Source organism: Anomaloglossus baeobatrachus, chromosome 11 (assembly GCF_048569485.1).
Source record: "Anomaloglossus baeobatrachus isolate aAnoBae1 chromosome 11, aAnoBae1.hap1, whole genome shotgun sequence".
Taxonomy (NCBI): domain Eukaryota; kingdom Metazoa; phylum Chordata; class Amphibia; order Anura; family Aromobatidae; genus Anomaloglossus; species Anomaloglossus baeobatrachus.
In genome coordinates, this window is record NC_134363.1 from 61,458,336 (window position 1) to 61,476,384 (window position 18,049).

An 18,049-nucleotide genomic window follows, 5' to 3' on the forward strand; every position below is an offset into this window, starting at 1 on the left:
TCATCCGGGCACACAGTCATATGGGTCGTGGTGGACCGGTTCTCAAAAATGGCCCATTTCGTTCCTATGGCTGGACTGCCCTCTGCTCAGGAACTCGCGGACGCTTTTATACAACACATCTTCCGCTTGCATGGCTTTCCATTACACATCGTATCAGACAGAGGAACTCAGTTCACCTCCCGCTTCTGGAGGGCTCTCTGTAACCATCTGGGAGTGACTCTGGACTTTTCATCTGCATACCATCCTCAGTCTAATGGCCAAGTAGAGAGGGTCAATCAAATCTTGACCTCATTTCTACGTCACTATGTTAACGCCCATCACGACGACTGGTCCGCTCTTCTACCTTGGGCTGAATTCTCCCACAACCACCACATCAGTGAGTCGTCCTCCTGCTCTCCCTTCCATGTTGTTTACGGACTTCAGCCTTCCATCCCATTGCCTGTATCCCCCTCTTCGGATGTCCCTGCTGCAGATACAGTAGCCCGTGACTTTGCCACCATTTGGGACTCTGTCAAGGTGTCTCTAGGACGTGCTTCCCTGCGGATGAAGAGACACGCAGACAAGAAACGCCTGGATCCTCCGTGTTTCTCTCCTGGAGACCTCGTCTGGCTTTCTTCCCAGTACGTCCGCCTGAAGATACCTTCATACAAGCTGGGTCCTCGCTACATTGGGCCGTTTAAAGTCCTCACCAGGATCAATGAGGTCTCCTACAAGCTGCAGCTCCCGGCCACGATGAGGATACCCAACTCGTTCCACGTCTCCCTGCTCAAGCCGGTGGTCCTTGGTCCCTTCTCCGCTGCTGCCAGTCCAGCTCCTCCACCTATTGCCGATGATGACATCTATGCGGTAAGGGATATCGTGGCCATGAAGACCGTACGAGGTCGGCAGTTCTTCCTGGTGGACTGGGCAGGGTATGGTCCTGAGGATAGGTCCTGGGAGCCCAGGGAGAACGTAGGCACTCCTCTTATCCGTGCCTTCATGTCCCGGTTGCGGGGAGGGGGGCGTGGGGGGGGGGGTACTGTCACGCTCCCCGGGTCCTCGGCTCCCCTCCCCGGGTCCTCAGCTCCGCTCCCCGGCTCACCTGCCACGCTCCCCTCGTCCCAGCCTCCGGTGCCCGTCCTCCATAGGTCCTCTGGTCGCCGATCCCGGCGTCCGACATCTTCCCAGGCCCTGGCCGGCTCTCCTGCGTCCTCCTCGCAGCCTCCTTCCCTGGCTTCTGGCACCCGGGCCGCGCGCATGCGCATTAGGGCACGCGCGCGGTCACTGACCCTTTCTTAAAGGGCCAGCGTCCAGTAACAGGAAATGAGGTTAGTCAGGTTCAGGGTATAAAGGGGGTTCTTGTCCAAGGGGGCGGGGCCTGATCTTCGTGTTCCCTGAGCTAGGAGTCAGGTCTCCTGGTGTTTATGTGCCTGTACTCACCTATCTCTCTTTGTAGAGCCGTACCTGCCTCGCCATCCAGTCTGCCGTATCCCGAACCCCGCACGCTGTCCGTCTGCCATCCGACAGCACCTGCCATCTCGGATCCCTGCGGTGACCCGTCATCTTGCTCCAGAGGTTCCGGACTCCGCCTGATATCATCTCGGCCTCCGAACCTGAGCTACGTCACCAAGACTACCTTCTGTGACTCCGTGGTCCCAGGGACTCCTCCGCTGTCTTCACTTGCACGGACTATCCTGCTGCCCTTCAGTGCTTCAGCTGCCGGACTCCCTACCTCCATCTTAGAGTTCGGTCCAGTGGATCCACCTCCTGGGTCTGCCCGACCGCCCGGCCGTGACAGCATTCAACTAACTGCTCACTATGAGTACCGAGCATTCGAGTATGGTAGTGCACACTCATCACTAATAGTTATGTAAAAAAAAAAACTGCAAACATTAGCATAAAAATCTGAAATAATAGCAAAATAGTATAATATAATATAAAATAATATCCGTAATAAACTGAATAATGAATTTGGCAGTGAAACTTGACCGCACATTGACTCGGTGGTTAGCACCAGAGACGTACAGATCTGGCCAAGACAACATCTGCACGTACTTGGCATGGTCTCCCCATGTACATCTGGACGTCCTGTCTGGTACTGATCCTTTACATACACTAATTATGTAAATTGGCTTCCTGTGAAATTGCAAAAAATAACAAAATACGTACATGACAATTTATTAATACAGTAAAAAAAGGATGGGGGGGCATGAGACAGCAGGTGTAGCTCCGGCGTCTCTGCAGAGACGCTGACTTAGTCACTGCCCTGGCCGGGTCACATCCTTGCCCTCTCTGTCCCGGCCATCCACATGTGCTGCTGCCTCATTCCCCTGGGCCTGTGAGTTCCCAGGAGTGCACCTAAGAGGTGCACACGGACACCGGCCTTCCTCTTAAAGGGCCGGCATGCTATTTCCAGTAAATGCCTCTCAGCCTAGGGCTGAGATGCACTGTGTATTTAAGGCATCCTCTTATTAGGGGAGGTGCCTGCGCAACACATTCATTTAGTCAGTATACCAGTCTGCTAGCTAGTTGTCAGGTCCCGTTAACCCTATGTCTGTCTCCAGTACTTTCCTTCCCATACCTGCCTATCCCTGCCATGCCCACGATTCCTGTCCGTACCCGCCTGTCCCACTTGTCAGCCTGCCTCAGTCACCCCAACTGTACCCTGTGATCCACTGGGTCCACTAATCCCGCTCATTGCCCCTACGCCCCATGCAAGCTGGGCCATGCAAGGTATTATCATCCCAGACTGATGGCAAATCTACATCAGTGCCATCTATTAACTCCTATCAAAAGGCATAGCAGGATAGCAAGGCATAAGCGTCCACTTCTTGGGATACATGAGTACCCAAAAATGGGTGCAGCATCTATTAGACATTTATGATAGATCCTATATGGGAAGACTCTTAAATAGAAGCTCCCGAGCCACAAATCTGAGCCCCATTTATAATATTGGTGTCTTCATATATGGAAGAGGGGCAACCAGGGTCCGGGTACAACATCAAAATCTGCACCCCCTATGCAATTAAAACCATTGCAGATGGCTGTAACAGATATATAAATGTATTAGATATTATATTATGTAGTGTCCACCGATGCAGAAATAGCTCTTATACAACAAAACCCTTATTTCTTGGCATTTTGCTTACATCTCAGCTATTCACGCGCTCGCTGCTGATTATGTCATCGCCTTTCCTCGGTGAATTCTTCAGCTTTAGTGGCTGTTTGGGGAATAGAGGTTTTATTTCTCAGAGATCACATTATTCTCGTTTTAGCTTTGGTGGCATAAAACTGATATGCAAGAACAATATAGACAAAAGGAACTCCCGGCATCGTGACCGGGTATTGTGCCTGTTCATGATTACCTAAAAGTATCTAGTATCATATAAAAGGGACTGATATACAGAGGTATCTGATATCATGGAGATCTCTTTTAAAATGTACTTATTCCTTGTGAAAAGCTTTTTTTATGTTTACAATACAATAATCGGATTCATAAGTAGAGATGAGCAGACCCATGGAAGTTCAGGTTTGCCTGAAATGGTGGGACTTTATTTAAAAGTTCAGTTCGGGACCTTGATTTGATGCCGAACTCCATATAAGTCAATATAGACCTGAACTTCTGTGCTGCAAAGTGGGGGCCGCAAAAGGAAGAAAAATGGGGGCAATTGCCCTGCAAACAAATGTGGATGGGGAATAAAGTTAAAAAAAAAAAAATACATAGGCTCCCACCTATTTTTGATAACCAGTGCAGGTAAAGCAGACAGCTGAGGGCTGCAACTCTCAGCAGTCTGCTTTACCTTGGCTGTTATCAAAAATAGAGGGGATCGCACGCTGTTATTTAAATCATTTTTGATAACTAGCCAAAGGTAAAGCAGACAGCTAACAGCAAATATTATCAGGCTGGGAAGGTCCATGGTTATTTGTCCTTTTCTAGCCTAAAAATAGCAGCGCGCAGCCACCCCAGAAGTGGTTCATCCATTAGGTATGCCAGTGCTGGCGATTTGCTTGGCTTTTCCCGATTGCCCTGGTGCGGTGGCAATGAGAATACAATTTTTTGGCTTGATGTCAGCTGGCATCAAGCTCAGGGGTTAGTAATGAAGAGAAATCTATCAATTAGACACCCCCCATGACTAACCCAGTAATAAAAAAAACCCCACACACATAGGAAAAAATAGTTTATTTGAATAAAGACTCTCCCACTCTACCAATTTATTTTTATTTTTATCGGGGAGAGGTTGATGTCAGCTGTGACTTGTCATCTGGCATCAAGCCCAGGGGTTAATAATGAAGAGGCATCTATCAGACACCCCCAACTAACGCGGTAAGTGTAGAGTTTAAAAAAACAACAAAAACACAGAAACATACATGGAGCAATAGTTTATTTGAATAAACACACACCACACTCCCTCATTTACCACTTTATTAATTAAAAAGAAATCCTTGAAGTTCCGACGTAATCCAATGATGTCCCACGACGCCCATCGATTCTTATAGTGTTTCGTTCTGAGCAGCGTCTCAATTTCTGTTGTCGAAACAAATCTTTCTAGTTCAGATTATACCCATTTATTTTGATGGGGACCCCCCACAGATTAAATTGTTGGTGTGGTAATTTTTATAGCATATTTAGTGCATTTCCACGTGTCCAATCCGTGAAATTTAGAGCCTGTGCTATGCTCATCCATGTCAGTATAAAACGGAAGACAAACTTTGTCAATTTTCCATCCATGTTTCATTTATTATTTGTCAATGGAGACATACAATTTCAGTCCACCTCCAGTTTTTAAAACCAGAAGTGAAAAAAAAACCGGATGCAATGTAGCTGAGAAATGGATGACACATGAGAAAAACGTTCCGTTTCTCACGGATGGTAAAGACACAAGAATGTGTGAATGTTGCCTTAAAGTTTTAGGGGTTTTTACTCAACTTTCCCAGATTATAATAAACAAGTGTGATTTTATTTTCTTCTTTGTAAGGGGGAGAAATACGATGGACGCAGAGCTGACGTATGGAGCTGTGGAGTCATCCTGTTTGCACTTCTTGTGGTAGGTTCCTTTTCTGTTATGAATAATGAGCCACAGAAATAAATTTCCAGATTGTGTATTGTTATTACCGTAGTAATTAGGTTGTACTGGATAATTCTATAAAAGTGGGTGTAGTATTAGGGCAAGAGATGCTATTGGCTACACTGGTCTGATGGTGGTCCTTGCGGAAATGCAAATGTCCCCATGTCTGCAACATAAAGCATCTCAGCCGCAATGACTCCAAAGCTGCAGTGATGTGTTAATACTATTAATATTTATTTAGAGTTCCATTGATTGCAAGAGAAAGGGTAACATACAAAAACAGATATAAAATACAGTAGACAGACTTACAATGAGATAGTGGTAGAGGGCCCTGCCCTTGCGGAACCAGTTTACAGGATAATGGAGAGGAGAGAGTGGTTTGGGGTCTTTCTGCAGCTCTGATGGTAGTGAGGAGGCAGTGGGGTCATTACAGACTGTAAGCTTTCTTGAAGAGAGGGGTTTTCCAGGTCCATTTGAAGTTTCCGAATGTAGCGGATAATCAGACATGTTGGGATAGGACATGTTGGGGCATGGAATTCCAGAGGTTGGGAGCTACTCGAGAGAAGTCTTGGAGGCGGTTGGAAGAGGAACCGATAAGTGTGGCAGAGAGAAGGATGTTTTGGGAGGTCCAGAGATTAAATGTTGGGATCAGACATGTTGGGGCATGGAATTCCAGAGGCTGGGAGATACTTCGAGGACATTTTGGAGATGGTTGGATGAGGAACCTATATGTGAAAGAGAGTAGGAGATCTTTGGAGATCTAGAGATTATATGTTGGGATCAGAGATGTAGGGGTACGGAATTCCAGAGGTCAGAAAAAGTTTTGGAGGTGGTTGGATGAGGAACCGATAAGTGTGGAGGAGAGGAGTTTTTGGGAGCTTAGTTTGGAGACATACAGTGCCTACAAGTAGTATTCAACCCCCTGCAGATTTAGCAGGTTTACATATTCGGAATTAACTTGGCATTGTGACATTTGGACTGTAGATCAGCCTGGAAGTGTGAAATGCACTGCAGCAAAAAAGAATGTTATTTATTTTTTTATTTTTTTTTTTAAATTGTGAAAAGTTTATTCAGAGGGTCATTTATTATTCAACCCCTCAAACCACCAGAATTCTGTTTGGTTCCCCTAAAGTATTAAGAAGTATTTCAGGCACAAAGAACAATGAGCTTCACATGTTTGGATTAGTTATCTCTTTTTCCAGCCTTTTCTGACTAATTAAGACCCTCCCCAAACTTGTGAACAGCACTCATACTTGGTCAACATGGGAAAGACAAAGGAGCATTCCAAGGCCATCAGAGACAAGATCGTGGAGGGTCACAAGGCTGGCAAGGGGTACAAAACCCTTTCCAAGGAGTTGGGCCTACCTGTCTCCACTGTTGGGAGCATCATCCGGAAGTGGAAGGCTTATGGAACTACTGTTAGCCTTCCACGGCCTGGACAGCCTTTGAAAGTTTCCACCCGTGCCGAGGCCAGGCTTGTCCGAAGAGTCAAGGCTAACCCAAGGACAACAAGGAAGGAGCTCCGGGAAGATCTCATGGCAGTGGGGACATTGGTTTCAGTCAATACCATAAGTAACGTACTCCACCGCAATGGTCTCCGTTCCAGACGAGCCCGTAAGGTACCTTTACTTTCAAAGCGTCATGTCAAGGCTCATCTACAGTTTGCTCATAATCACTTGGAGGACTCTGAGACAGACTGGTTCAAGGTTCTCTGGTCTGATGAGACCAAGATCGAGATCTTTGGTGCCAACCACACACGTGACGTTTGGAGACTGGATGGCACTGCATACGACCCCAAGAATACCATCCCTACAGTCAAGCATGGTGGTGGCAGCATCATGCTGTGGGGCTGTTTCTCAGCCAAGGGGCCTGGCCATCTGGTCCGCATCCATGGGAAGATGGATAGCATGGCCTACCTGGAGATTTTGGCCAAGAACCTCCGCTCCTCCATCAAGGATCTTAAGATGGGTCATCATTTCATCTTCCAACAAGACAACGACCCAAAGCACACAGCCAAGAAAACCAAGGCCTGGTTCCAGAGGGAAAAAAATCAAGGTGTTGCAGTGGCCTAGTCAGTCTCCTGACCTTAACCCAATTGAAAACTTGTGGAAGGAGCTCAAGATTAAAGTCCACATGAGACACCCAAAGGACCTAGATAACTTGGAGAAGATCTGCATGGAGGAGTGGGCCAAGATAACTCCAGAGACCTGTGCCGGCCTGATCAGGTCTTATAAAAGACGATTATTAGCTGTAATTGCAAACAAGGGTTATTCCACAAAATATTAAACATAGGGGTTGAATAATAATTGACCCACACTTTTATGTTGAAAATTTATTAAAATTTAACTGAGCAACATAACTTGTGGGTTTGTAAGATTTATGCATCTGTTAATAAATCCTGCTCTTGTTTGAAGTTTGCAGGCTCTAACTTATTTGCATCTTATCAAACCTGCTAAATCTGCAGGGGGTTGAATACTACTTGTAGGCACTGTACGTAGGAGGCAGATTAAGGCTTTGTTAGCACTTTGAATTTGATGTGCTGGGGAATTGGGAGCCAAGTGAGGAAAGAGGTGGATTAGTCGGGCAGCAGAGTTAAGGATGGACTGGAAAGGTCTGAGAGTGTTAGCAGGGAGGCCACAGAGGAGGATGTTGCAGTAGTCGAAGAGGGAGATGATGAGGTCATGCACTTCTTGTATTTCAATAGTAATCAAAGGAAAATTTCACACAACTGTAACATGTGTAATGACTTCTACTGCCTCTTGACTCTCTGAAAACCTACATTGTAGGCCCATTTTTTTCTTCCAACTTATCTCTATCATATATTTATCTTTATGTTGTCTGGTTTTATTTTGCTTGCGTTCTTAGCTCGGGGGTAAAATACAAACTTTCTTACAAGATATTGATTTATACAGATCAAGATGCACAACATAACTGACATATCCCAAGGCAACATAAAGTATCTAGTCTGCCTTAACGTATGAAAATTTTAGCAAGAAAACTGGAAAGGAAAAGGGCAAGCTTAGACCAACACAGTAATTTGGAGGTGAACATTTCCTCTTATGGAGATGATTTAGGGTTAGTCAAGTTCAAGTCGTAGTTAAGATGTCCAAACTCGTTACAATAAGTGAATGAGAAGTCTAGAGTTCTAAAAGTAACGTGAATAAGCAGCCATACTGATATAATGTAGAACAAGACACTTCTTGAATATTCGCTTCATGGACATGAGTTCATTTTGGACCATAATGCAGATCCATACTTTGATCTGAATAACTGTTGGTATTGCCTCATATAGTACACCATATTTTTACAGCAAGCACTGAGGGAAATACACCTATGAGCTATGCAATAACATCGAAACCTTTGACAGATTAAGTAATCGGCATTGATTATATCATGTCCACCACCACGCCTGAGACCTGGACCATGGAAGAAGGTGACCTGGTTTGGTGTACACTGTCATTGTTTTTTTTTTACCAATTTGTGGATGGTTTTGTGTCTGCCTCGCTCACCTGGGAACAGGTGGCATCAGTACGCACTATGGGAGGTACATTAGATAGATGGCACCAGTATGCCATGTGGGAGGTACAGTAGATAGATGGCACCAGTACGCACTATGGAAGGTACAGTAGATAGATGGCACCAGTACGCACTATGGAAGGTACAGTAGATAGATGGCACCAGTACGCACTATGGAAGGTACAGTAGATAGATGGTACCAGTATGCACTTTGGGAGGTACAGTAGATATGACAATGAAGATAGCATGATGATCTGGGTAATGGTAGGAAACCTTGAGTCCTTTTATTTATGTGGAGGTACCTAAACATCCTACAGACCAAGTACATCCCTTCATGACAGGAGTGAACTCTTTCAGAAGGATAATCCATTTCCACACTGCAAAAATTGTTCAGAAATTGTTTGAGGAACATAATAAAGAGCTCAAAGTGTTGACTTGGCCTGAAAATTCCTTAAATAGTAATCCATTTGTGTCATGAGCTGGAAAAACAAGTCCAATCCATGGAGGTTGCACCTTGCAAATTATAGGACTTATAGGATCTGCTGATAACCAAAGGACACCTTGAGATGTTCTACTTATTTGTTCTACTTAGTGTTATGCGCACTTTAGTGCACACATGGAAAATAAAGTAATCTAAAGTCTAACTCCACACGACTACACCTGATCTACCCAGTTCTCGTACAGACTAGAGTTGCCATCTGCGTGGTCTCTAAAGGCCCCTGCATGGACTGAAACAACCCTAACCCGGTGACTAAGATGACCACTCGGGCCTTGCTTCCTAATTGGCCATTGAGGATTTCACGTACCTCCTTAAGAATCCAGGGGAAGATGCAATGTAAAAATAGGATTAAACCAAATAGGTCACAATCTGCCAGAACATAGCATGTGGCTGAAAGGCTGTAACTCAATGCAGAATCCACTACAGAATATCACCAGCGGAAAAGAAAAGCTAGGGGAAGCTTTAAGTAGTTATACCCGCCAGGTGATAGGACAGCCTGAATTACATCATGGAAAACACCTGCTGGCAGAAAAGGAATGAACACAAACAAAAGAAGATCAGAACCTGGATAGAGACCGAATCTGAATGTGGTTCAGTGGAGAGGGAAACAGATCACAGCACAAGATTGCCGTATAAAATCCCAAGGCATGACATTTAGGTGCAATCCCTTTTGTTACCCTAACCAGTCATGAAAGTTGTATAATGTGATTGTGTTAATTTTATACAGTAGTATGTCATTCAGATCTTATTGTGTATTTTTTAAGTAATGCAAAGATTTTCTGACTGTATATTAGTATCTTTTATCTTGTTTTGCAGGGAGCATTGCCCTTTGATGATGATAACTTGCGCCAGCTTCTAGAGAAGGTGAAACGTGGTGTATTTCATATGCCGCATTTTATACCACCAGACTGTCAGAACCTGCTGAGAGGCATGATAGAGGTGGAACCAGAGAAACGCCTCAGTGTGAGTAATATACTCTTTACTTTCATAGTTAAAGTGATCTAATTTTTGTGCCTACCCGTCTATAGTGTTTTATTAACCCAGAAATCCTTAATTCTTGTCTTCGACATTAAATGTGTTAACATTGCATAGTATATGATCTGCCATCTACATCGTAAAGTCTCACACATAATGAATAGCTGTCAAACGAACAATTATTCGACCTAGCTTTCAGCCGACAGCTATCACCTTAGTTTTCTCCCCATTCACAAAAAATGCTAAGCCCAATGGAGTTCTCCTGTGGCTTCACTGAGAAAGCTGCTGCCAGACTCCTCTGGCAGCAGCTTCTCTTCCAAAGAAGAAAAGAATTGGCCATGTCACACGGAGTTTTGCACAAACTTCACTTGTGACTATCATGGCGGTAGATACCTCTGTTCAGATTGCAGGCTCTGACACATTGCCCCATGGTTTCTCTGGTGGCTGGGATCAACACAGGCAGACTCGGGTATCAACCTGCAGTGTGCTGCTTTATAGGCCCGCTAGCAGGAGTTAATCTCTGCTGGTCTGCTTGCTCCTTTGATCACATTTTGTGGGGAGGCCTATCACATCTGTTCCTCTGTTCCCCTCCTATTTATGCTGGCTGAATCATTCCACCCATGCCAGCTATAGTGTGTTCTATACAGTACATGTGAAAAGAGACGGAAGGCACTCAAAAAATATACGGTAAAAAAAAGCTGTTTTATACGACCATCAGGTCAGGGGGAAAGGCGTGAGGGAGGTGGGAACACACAATCCATCGGACTAAAGGCCGCTTTACACGCTATGACATCGCTCAAGCAATCTCGTTGGGGTCACGGAATTTGTGACGCACATCCGGCCGCTTTAGCGATGTCGTTGCATGTGACACGAGCGATTTTACATCGTCGCAAAAACGTGCAAAATCGCTAATCGGTGACAATCCCCCCTATTCCCAATTATCGTTGCTGCTGCTTCTACGATGTTGTTCATCGTTCCTGCGGCATCAGACATGGCTACATGTGACATAGCAAGAGCGACGAACATCTCCTTACCTGCCTCCACCGGCAATGAGGAAGGAAGGAGGTGGGCGGGATGTTACGTCCCACTCATCTCCGCCCCTCCACTTCTATTGGGCGGTCGCTTAGTGACGCCGCTGTGACTCCGAACGAACCGCCCCCTTAGAAAGGAGGCGGTTCGCTGGTCACAGTGACGTCGCTAGGCAGGTAAGTAGTGTGACAGGTCCGAGCGATTTTGTGCGCCACGGGCAGCGATTTGCCCGTGTCGCACAAACGATGGGGGCAAGGAACGCACGCTAGCGATATCGGTAACGATATTGCAGCGTGTAAAGCGGCCTTAAGTTGTTGCAGCAGGAGATACCTGCGGGGGGAGATAGGCTTGTTGGCTGGGAGGTTGGACACCGATACGTTTTTTACAGAGTGCAATGTGAAGATCGTCGTCCGACGGATTGTGTGTTCCCACCTCCCTCACGCCTTTCCCCCTGACCTGATGGTCGAATAAAACAGCTTTTTGTTAACGCATATTTGGTGAGTGCATTCCATCTCTTTTCACATGGACTGTATGGATTGTTGTCTTTTGGAATGAGCACCGTGGCCAGAATGCAAGGAATTTTACAAGCCATATAATGCATGTATAAACCTGAAATAGGAAGATTGAGTGGTTAGCTCGCTGAATGGTGCCAGTGTTTCCTCCTTTCTCTGCTTTATAGTGTGTTCTATGTCGGTCTGTGAGGTGTGGTGTCCCAGATGGTCTGGTGAAAGTTGAGCTTCTTCGCTTGGTGCAGTTGTGGAGTTTACCCCTGTTGTTTTGCAACTTTCTTCCTGCTCTTACTTTCCTCCTGAATCTCTTATTGTCTTATCCTGTGTGTGTACGTGCTGAGTGACAGAGTTTTGCTTTTCCCTTTTCTGTCTTTATCTGTGCACTTCATCACACTCCTGTCACATTTCTCCCTGGGGTGAGGGGGAAAAGGGCTTCATATCAGGCTGGTCAGGAGCAGGGCCAAGAAGGAGACTCAGGCCTCTCCACCATCAGGAGTATCCCTGAGATTAGGAATAGCATAGAGCCTTCCAAGCATGAGGAACAGATTAAGAGCCCCGGCACCGCGCTATTCCATAGTCATCGTGACAGGCCATCAGAGATTGGATGTGCCGTCTGTCTCCTTCTCTTCCCTTACATCAATTGTATAGTATTGTATTAGTAACATTTGAAATGGCCATACAAAAATGGACAATTTTACATTGATTTTTTTTCCTTAATTTGCTGTAATGTAATGTAATTTAATGTAGATACCATCTAAATAGCCTTCATTAAGAATTTTCTACTATTTTGTTGTTGTATATCATTATAACACCTGCACATAGCTGGCTGTGCAGAAGCTTTTCACATAGAACTCACAGCACACTGCTCTTGGCTGCTTTTAGCTCAAGGCTGATGACTCTATTGCCCTCTCTTTCCCCTTTTCCCAGCATTTAGACATATTAACAATCAATAATAATGTCAAATTTCAATTAATTAAAAATATCTTTATATGTGTTTTGTAGCGGTTTTTTTTTGCATTGCTATTATACAGTCTAATATGTCTCTAAGATTAATTATAACCTACATACAATCCCATGTAGTTTGAACATGAAGTCATGTGTTACTCCCTATCATCTGCTCCTCCATTTACTTTTTAGGTGAGTGAGGTGTCAGTGATAGGGAGTGGGGTCAGCACATTTTCAGCAAATTTATTATTCATGCAAAAAAATGGTGCAAATTATAATGCTTGCTCATAGCATACAACACTTCAATATGACAAATCTCGGATTGTAAATGTGCTAGAAATTCATATCTATGCCTGCTGTCATCATGCCTAGCTTTGCACTACATACTGTATATTGCTGCATTTTCTAGCATAAGTGATGGTAAATCTCACCCACTCCACTGAACCCAGTCTACAATTCTCGCTACTTTTGAACAGTGACAAGAGGCGCAAAGAGTCAGAATTCGTAGGGCAAATATGAAGGTTTCTTAGCCATCAAAGTGGCTTAAAATGTATGATAACTTGCCCTCATAGGTAGAGGTGTACATAAAACCATGAGGCCTTATAGAAGAAATTCTAATTGGGCCCCCCCACCCCCCAAAAAATGAAATGGATATTTGGCTGGGTAACAAGAACCTATCTCACAACTTTATAACAATATTCCTCCTATTGAAACCCTAGATTCCCCTTTCATTACACCCATAAAGTATGATGCCAACAAATGTGCCCCCTAAACACTGTATGATACCCCACAGTGAATTCCTCCACACACACAGTATGATGACCCTACTTTACGCCCTCAACTACCCCAGCAAAGTATGGTGACCCCAACACAGTAAGATCCCTACACAGCCCTTCATACAGTATAATAGGATTACATGCAGTGTAATGCCCCCCACAACTCTTCACACTGAATAATAGCCCCAACAAAGCCATCAAATAGCCCTCCATAAAGTATAAAGGCTCCCTCATAGCCCTTCAAATATTATAATGGCTCAGCCATAACCCTCCAAATAGTTTAATGGCCTCCACATAGCCCTCCAAATATTATCATGGCCCCCACTTAGCCTACCATATAGTATAATTTGCCCCACACAGTTCTCCATATAGTATTATGGACCCCCCATAGTCCTCCATATAGTATAATACACCCCATAGTCGTCCATATAGTATAATGCACCCCATAGTCCTCCATATAGTATAATGCACCCCCATAGTCCTCCATATTGTATAATGCACCCCCTTAGTCCTCCATATATTATAATACACCCCATAATCCTCCATATACAATATTATCATACACCCCATAGTCCTCCATATAGTATAATATCCCCCATAGTCGTCCATATAGTATAAGGCGCCCCATAGTCCTCCATATATTATAATGCACCTCCCTTAGTCCTCCATATAGTATAATGCACCCCCCCATAGTCCTCCATATTGTAAAATACACCCCCTTAGTCCTCCATATATCATAATACACCCCATAATCCTCCATATACAGTATTATCATACACCCCATAGTCCTCCATATAGTATAATGCACCCCATAGTCCTCCATATAATATAACGCACACCCCATAGTCCTTCACCAATGTACTCACTAACGTAAAATAAATAAATACTCACCTCTCCTCTTTCCCCTGCTGCTCCAATCTCCTTGTCAAGAGGCTGCACATCTCGACCGACAGTAGTGCCGTCATCAAGCCATCAGTGCTGAGACGTCAGAACCCAAACACAGCGGGAGAATGATGAAGGAGGGAGTACACTGCTCCCTCTTTAATCGTTGATTTCAACTGTATTGGAATCCGCAATGCTGATACATTTGAAAGTGCAATGTCTGATGGGAGGCTAAGACTTATAGGCCCCAAAGCAGCCATGTGGTCTGCCGCCATTGGCAATACACCACTGCTCATAGGTTTAAAGGCAACCTGTCACCTAATTCATGCAGCCCAAACCTGATCAGAGCACAACTGCAGCCAGGTATCTTTTCCGCTCGGGCGTTTTAGAGAAAATTATACTTTAAAGACCCAACCGGGGACCATAACTAGTCCGGTTCTGCTCCCACCTGGCTCTTCTAAGCGCTGCTGCAAATGATTGACAGGTCTCTGAGTATGGAAAAAAAACTGTCACTCTACTGAAGCAGTGCTGTGAAAAAGTGGATATTTAAAGTATATTTCTATGTCTAGCATTTCAGAGAAAAGTATTCCTGACTGTGATCGTGCAGCCGGGATCCGATTCATGCTGCCCACGGTGTGATGAGCACGAATCAGGTGACAGGGTGCCTTTAATTTTCTGTCTATAGAATAGTTTGAGATGCACAGATTTTATTAGGAAGCATTAGTTTTTTATTAATTTTGTGCATTTAGTGCTGGTGCTTTAATAACACTGTTCTCACTATTTTCCTATTGCAGCTAGATCAGATCCAGAAGCATTCGTGGTATCTGTAAGTAACACTCGATATTTTGCATTTTGTAAATTCTTCATATAATATTTAATGACCATTATGGACAAAAAGTATTGAATTCTGAATCTGCAGGAGTGGACAAACATTAAAAACCATATACATCAGTTTACATAGGTTTCTGTATTTTCTACACCATTTCCCTTCTATGTCTCTGTTCTATATTTGTTTCATACTATAATTGCATTTTAGTTCTCAAAAACATCCCTAAGGCGAAGTACCCATGGTGTGAAAACACGGAGGATTTCCAGCTGAGAATTCGCTTGTGTAAAATCCGCTGTATTTTACAGTGCCAGCTTAGTAAGAAAGTGTATGCACATGCTGCAAAATACAGCACTGGGCAAAAGTGTTAGGCGGGGTGAAAAAAATGCAGCAAAGTAAAAAGGGTTTCAAAAAAATAGAAGTGTTAAAAATGTTTATTTTTATCAATTAAAAATTCAAAGGGGATAAACAAAAGAAAAAAATCTAAATCCAATATATCTACAAAAGTTGACAGGGGCTGTGGGTTTCTTGGACTGTGTGGCTCTTATCATGGCTCGGTTTTGGGATTTGATCTGGTGACCTCTTATTTTCATGGTTGGTTCCTCGGTCTGTTGGGCTATTGCTGCTTTCTTCCCTGTCCAAATGCTGATGGTTCCGAATGTCTTTGTTCTCCCTTCTTGGTTCGCTCCTCTCCAGGTGTTTCTCATTTTCTCTTTTTGGTCTGTCCCATCACATTCTGGGTTGGGTTTTATATGTTCACTTTCACTGCACTTCCTTGCTGGCTATACCTCTTGTTATAGAGTGTGTGTTGAGGCCTCCCCTCTGGTTCATTAGGAGGTGTGAGAAACGTCTCGACAGCCTTTTAGGTGCCTTTTCTTCCGTCCAAATGCTTATGGTTTCAAATGTCTTTGTTCTCTTGTTTTGGTTCACTTCTCTCCAGGTGTTTCTCATTTTCCCGTTTTGGTCTGCCCTATAACATTCTGGGTTGGGTTTTATATATTCACTTTCACTGCACTTCCTTGCTGGCTATACTTCTAGGTAGACTTGTTTTTTGGCATTACACTCCTTCAGCTAACGGCTTTATCTTTGGATAAACGTCAGGTTAGTTTCTGCAGTGAATTAGTGTGTTGTCGTTCCAATATCTACTTTCCTTCTACCTATTCCTTTCACCTGTTAGGAATGTTTTTAGTCCTCTCACTCTTGGTTTTTTGTATCCTCCTGCACACCTTCCTCTCCTCTTGTTGGTGTTTTTTCTGAAGGTATGAGAAAATCCTCAACGGCCTTTTAGGGAGTCAGACAAGAGAGGGGAATCAGCACTCCACTTTAGTCATAGTGCACGTGGTCAGATATAATCCAATATTAAAAAAAATGGTCCCAGCATTCCCTGGTTGCATTAAAATAACCTTTATTGTTCACAACTGAATGTTTCAGTCCCACTTAGGCTTTCAACAGCAGTCTTTTTGTATCCTCCAGCACACCTTCTTCTCTTCTTGTTGGTAGTGTGTTGAGGTCTCCCCTTTGGTTCTTCAGGACTTATGAGAAACTCCTTGACGGCCTTTTAGGGAGTCAGGTCCGAGTTGGTGTTATTAGTTGTTCAGCTAAGCTCTTTTTAGTCTGTACAAGAACCAGTTGGTTGGGGGGGCATCATTCTCACTATAGTAGGTCTTCCCATTAATTGTGTGTGTGTTTAAGTTGATAACAGTTCTACAGTGCCTTCTTTCACAATAATATCTGCTATGTTACTATTGCATCTCTGCTGTGAGAGGTTTGCAGTGGAAATGTTAACATAGCCTCATTTGTTCTCTAAAATGTCCAAGCAATGCCATATGGTCTAGTCTGATGGTAGACAACATTGTCGTGAATAGCACTTTTACAAAGACTAAATCTTGTTTGGAGTTGTAAACTTTTTTTTATTCCAACCTTAGAACCTTCAATACGACATAGTGGATGACGTAATGTTAACTGGATGAGTATTTTATAAATGTGAATTATTTGCTGTGAAATTAATCCAATAATGGCGCTGTTCACGATATTAATGAATTTTACTTAGTTATTAGAGTGAACCTGTTTAATTAGGAACTTACAAATACTAAATCGTCATGGAGTGTCACCAAGGGAAGGAAAGACAGACAGGGGGAGACACAACAACAGACTGCTGTAGTCATCATCAAGACTACAGCCTATAAAGCAACTTGCAGAGAGGGCTCCACAAGCTCCTTCCACCTCCAGGCCAAGCATCCAAATGAATAAGAGAATAATCGGCACCCTCTACTGGGAGGGTATATATAGGGACTGGGAGTGATCCAAACTGGAAACACCTGGGAAGGTAATGAGAATCCTTGCTGGCAAAGAATACTGACATTAACCCTCTCCTCCCGCAAGGAATCTGCAGAGTCTCAATGCATAGAGAGACTCTGGCCCAGAACCTGTCACTGGACTCTGCAACAGAGAGACGACCATGGTGCAGTGTTAGTTTAATGAACAAGACGTTGGTGACGCGTTCCCTTTAAGATTATGTAAGTTTTTAATATTTTACCCTATAAATTTATATTCCAGATTTTATACATTACATATTAGGGAAGTTTTGGGCTTTTTTTTAGTTTTTGCAGGCATTTTAGTCTCTGTTCTTTCAGTCATTCACTTTCTGGTTGACGAAAGAGAACATTGATTAGCCTGAGGGGTAATAATATGTCTGCTCTAATATCAGTGAGTAAAGCAAGGCTTCCTTCTAAAATGTATAACATTTCCATAAATAGCTATCAGCCATGATACTATAAGTCCTTGGCTGGTCTGGCCCAACATGCCACCACAGGATTTTCAAGTGTCCCTGAAAATATAAGTCACAAAGTCCCGCAAAGGACAACCCCATTTAGTATTTTTTTTTTTTACTAGACCTTAAATGTTCTGTGTGCAATAATATTACATTGAAATTAAAAGTGAGCAAGCATATATTCTATATAGAGAGTGGGGCTTTGATTCTTTTTTTTTTTCTAGAGGGTAATGTTAACCCAACCCAACAATTTGTAAGGTCAAATTTTTATTCACTT

General features: G+C 43.7%; 1 protein-coding gene across 5 annotated transcripts in view; it reads left to right on the forward strand.

The window, feature by feature from the left end:
• LOC142256486 (serine/threonine-protein kinase BRSK2-like) overlaps positions 1-18,049 on the forward strand; it is a 442,250-nt gene that overhangs the window by 311,085 nt on the left and 113,116 nt on the right. For all 5 annotated transcript variants that reach the window (XM_075328194.1, XM_075328196.1, XM_075328198.1 and 2 more), the window contains 3 exons: positions 4,956-5,024; positions 9,877-10,023; positions 14,971-15,002. In XM_075328194.1, coding sequence (XP_075184309.1) covers positions 4,956-5,024; positions 9,877-10,023; positions 14,971-15,002 — 248 coding nt within the window. The remainder of the gene's footprint in view (positions 1-4,955; positions 5,025-9,876; positions 10,024-14,970; positions 15,003-18,049) is intronic.